The sequence below is a fragment of the Temnothorax nylanderi genome, unplaced genomic scaffold (assembly GCF_030848795.1).
Source record: "Temnothorax nylanderi isolate EJ_2023f unplaced genomic scaffold, tnyl_v1.0 TNYL_tig1301_pilon, whole genome shotgun sequence".
In the NCBI taxonomy this organism is placed as follows: domain Eukaryota; kingdom Metazoa; phylum Arthropoda; class Insecta; order Hymenoptera; family Formicidae; genus Temnothorax; species Temnothorax nylanderi.
In genome coordinates, this window is record NW_027250363.1 from 1 (window position 1) to 4,314 (window position 4,314).

Genomic DNA, 4,314 nt, shown 5'->3' on the forward strand with positions numbered 1-4,314 from the left:
AAAAATAACTACCCGATTTTGGATGCGCTTTGGATATGTTGTAGAGCATCAAAAACATTAGACACGGGTTTTTTTTGCTGCTTATCTCGACGTTTAGGGGTTGAAACAACCCTAAAAAATAACGACCGATTTGGATGCGCTTTGGATATGTTGTCCGAGCATCAAAAAACATTAGACACGTTTTTTTTTTGCTGGTTATCTCGACGTTTAGGGGTTGAAACAACCCCTAAAAAATAACGATTTTATAGTTTTTAGCGAATATCTTCGAAAATATAAGGCGTATGAAAAAAAGTTTGGTACAAAAGGTTTATGGCTTTTTGTGCTCTTTACAACATGGCGTAATCAGATTTTTCAAATTTGTCACATTTTTTAATTTAACCCCACTCCCACCTATTATTTTTGCCAAATATAACAATTTTTTCAACGCAAATTTAAGAGCGTCAAATGCCAAATACATCCATGTGTATTTTTATTATGATACCATTATTAGATTTTGGCAAGACGAGATGATATGTGTATAGGCGTCGCCCTGTAGGTAGGAGTTGCGTTTATTTCTGTTCAGTTGCGCCGTACGCTTAAAAATTTCCATTTCACTCCGGGATACGACCGAAAATGCGATGCAAAGTCCAAGCAGAGGCAAAGATTAACGCATTTCGAGAGTCCAATAGACGGTGTCGCACTCGACATTATAAATACCGCCGAATTGTAAATTGTGAGCGCACAACAATATATATTCATTGTGATCTCACAATTCGGCGCGTATTTATAAACACGTTTCGCCACGCGCCATTTGAACTTCGGATGACGTTATATCTTTTCTTGCCTGCGCTGGACTTTGCAAATCATCGCTTTCGTCGTATAGGAGTTGAATGGAAATTTTTAAGCGCACAGCGCAACTGAACAGAAATAACGCAACACCTACCTACAGCGCGACGCCTATACCACATATTATCTCGTCTTGCCAAAAATCTAATAATGGTATCATAATAAAATACACATGGATGTATTTGGCATTGACGCTCTTAAATTTGCGTTGGAAAAATTGTTATATTGGCAAAAATAATAGGTGGGAGTGGGGTTAAATTAAAAATGTGACAAATTTGAAAAATCTGATTACGCCATTGTAAAGAGCAAAAAAGCCATAAACCTTTTGTACCAAACTTTTTTTCATACGCCTTATTTTTCGAAGATATTCGCTAAAAACTATAAAATCCGTTATTTTTAGGGGTTGTTTCAACCCCTAAACGTCGAGATAACCAGCAAAAAAAACCCGTGTCTAATGTTTTTTGATGCTCGACAACATATCCAAAGCGCATCCAAATCGGTCGTTATTTTTTAGGGGTTGTTTCAACCCCTAAACGTCGAGATAAGCAGCAAAAAAAAAACCGTGTCTAATGTTTTTTGATGCTCGACAACATACCAAAGCGCATCCAAATCGGGTAGGGACACTTCCGACCGTTCCCTTGTAAGGCGGCTACAACGAAGGGCCTCACCTCCTTTGTAATTCGTGCGCGAGGTCGGCACGATACTCGTTTCTCCATTGAGGCTACGGTCCTCTCGCGTATAACTTCGCCGTTGCCTAGTGATAAAGTCGAGTCCGGTCGTGGAATCATTTAAAAGGATTGCCGCTCGCGGATCCCGAGTATTGTGTGCCCGGTAATATTGACATTCTTTTGGGAGCTGAATCGTTTTATCTGTGTTGCGCGACGGCCGCCGTAAGGGAGGGGAGGGAGAACTGACGCTTTCAATACGATATTCGGTTGGGTACTGACAGGTGCGGTATCCTCAACGGTGCAATCGGCACCCCTGCGCTCGTTCGCTACCACCCTCGAGTCGATCGAGAGATCCGTGAGCAACCTTTGGCAATTAGATGAGGTGCCGGAACACGCTCCTTGTTCAGAAGAAGATCGGCGTTGCCAAGAGATCTTCGCCAAGACCACATATCGTGACCACTCGGGCCGTTTCGTGGTTTCGTATCCATTCGCGTCGGATCCTCCTACATTCGTCGACTCGCGTTCTATAGCTGTTAGTCGTCTCCGCGCGCTTGAACGTCGCTTCAAATCGAACCCAGAGTATAGAATCGGTTACAATAAATTCATGCAAGACTATCTCGATAGCGGTCATATGGAAGTAATCGTGATCCATTCCCGTCGGATAGTCATATTTATTATTTGTCTCACCACGGCGTGTACAAACTCGATAGCACTACCACCAAATCTCACTGCGGACGTGAAACAGATGTTTCGCCAAGTATGGATAAACCCGGAGCAATGCGACTACCAACGCATTGTCTGGCGGTTTTCGGAATCGGATCCTATCCTGGATTACATTCTCAAGACAGTTACTTTCGGCTCAACTGTTCACCGTTCCTGGCGATCTATTGCTTGCTCCAGCTCGCGACTCTATATCGGGAAGAATATCCTTTAGCGTTCGCCGCATTATTCGAGGCGCTTTACGTGGATGACGTCGTGGTTAGTGTTCGTACGGTGGAGCAGGCTCGCGCGCTTCGAGATCAGTTGTTATCGCTTCTCCGAAGCGCCGGCTTCGAACTCAGAAATTGGGCGAGCAGCCATCCTGCCGCGTTGATGGACTCGACCCGCAGTTATGTAACCCATCCGAGTTATCGTTTGAATCGAGCGAAGATCAATCTCTTAAGTCCTGGGCCTTCGGTGGTACTCACAATCCGATAGTTTCGGATTCCAGGTTAATCCGTTGGATCGCAGATGCACTAAACGTACTATTCCTGTGGAGGGGCGCGTATTTTCGACCTTTTAGGATTACTGCTCCTCTCACGTTTACCGCGAAGTGTTTCATCCAACGTCTATGGACCTTAAACTGGAATGGGATGACGAGCCTCCCGCAGATATTCGTCGCTGCTGGGATCGGTTTCAGGCGGAAATCGACACGTTAGCTTCGCTTCGCATCCCTCGCACGTTTGACACACGCAATGTCGTTCGTTTGTGAGATTCATGGCTTTTGCGAAGCCAGTGAATTGGGCTACGGAGCCGTGATTTATTTACGTTTTGTCACCCGGGATGGTGTGGTCATTCGCCTACTCTGCGCTAAATCTAAAGTGGCGCCGCTTCGGCCTGTCACGATTCCCCGTTTAGAGCTCTGTGCAGCTTTGCTTCTTTCGAAGCTCATCGCTTACGTTCGTCAAGTCCTTCAGGGACACCTCGGAATCGATGCTGAGTATGCATGGTCGGATGCCGAGGTGGTCCTTGCCTGGATTCGCTCGTCTCCACATAGGTGGAAGACGTTTGTTCGCAACCGCGTTGCTCTCATTCAAGAGAAGGTACCGGTCTCATCCTGGGGCCACGTCGATACGGAGACCAATCCGGCGGATCATTGCTCCCGCGGACTTTATCCCCGCGATCTGGTGGCTAATTCGATGTGGTGGACGGGCCCCGAGTGGCTCGTGCGCTTCGAACCTCGAGTTGAACCTTTACCTCAGCTAGTCGTCCTTCCTATCGAGGAAAAAAAAGTCACATCTCTTGTCGCGCTCGATACGCCCAACGCGGTATATTCGTTGTTAAATAAATTCTCGTCGCAGGACAAAATTTGTAGAGTAATCGCGTACCTTCTAAGGTTCGTAAGTCGCTTTCGTGCCAAGTCGGCTCACACGACTCTGGCCATTGATCGACTCGAGATGCAGGCCGCGCTATTAGTTATAGTCAAAGTCGTACAAGCGGATGCATTTCGAGACGAGATAGACGACTGAGGATCGGGAAAGGGATCCCTAAGTCTCTCCTCCAGCTTGCTCCCTTCCTCGATCCCTCGGGCGTCCTATGGGGGGCGGGAGACTCGTGCAGTCGGTTTCTGGCCATACGAGAATAAACCCCTGCCTTACTACCGAACAAACATAGACTCACGGAGCTCGTGATCGAACAAATGCACCGCGCTCACCTACATCCGGGCAGACGTACCATGCAATATTTGTTGGCTCAGAGATTTTGATCCTTGGCGTACACCGCGCTGTTACCGACCGACCGCGTTAGTCAGGTCAAGCTATTCTCGATTACCGGCGTCGATTTTGCGGGACCATCTCGTTGGTTACTCCCGAGCGCGTGGAGTCTCATCGTTCCAACCTATGTCTGTATATTCGTTTGTTTTGCGATCAAAGCTGTTCATCTTGAATACGTCTTTCGCGGCCGCTGCTCACTCCTCTACAGTGACTGCGGCACCAATTTCGTGGGAGCCGCGCGCGAACTCGAGGGGCACATGAGCCTCGCGGCGGAGCGGGAGACGATCAAATGGACGTTCAATCCTCCCTCCGCGCCCCCTTCGGGGGCCTCTGGGAGTCGGGCTTTAAAT

General features: G+C 47.5%; 1 protein-coding gene across 1 annotated transcript; it reads left to right on the forward strand.

Annotated features, from left to right (window-relative positions):
- The first annotated feature begins 2,947 nt into the window (after positions 1 to 2,947).
- On the forward strand, positions 2,948 to 3,721 carry LOC139787149 (uncharacterized). The gene has a single exon (XM_071726237.1). It carries the CDS (start codon positions 2,948 to 2,950, stop codon positions 3,719 to 3,721), a length of 774 nt encoding a protein of 257 aa, XP_071582338.1.
- The last annotated feature ends 593 nt before the right edge of the window (positions 3,722 to 4,314 follow it).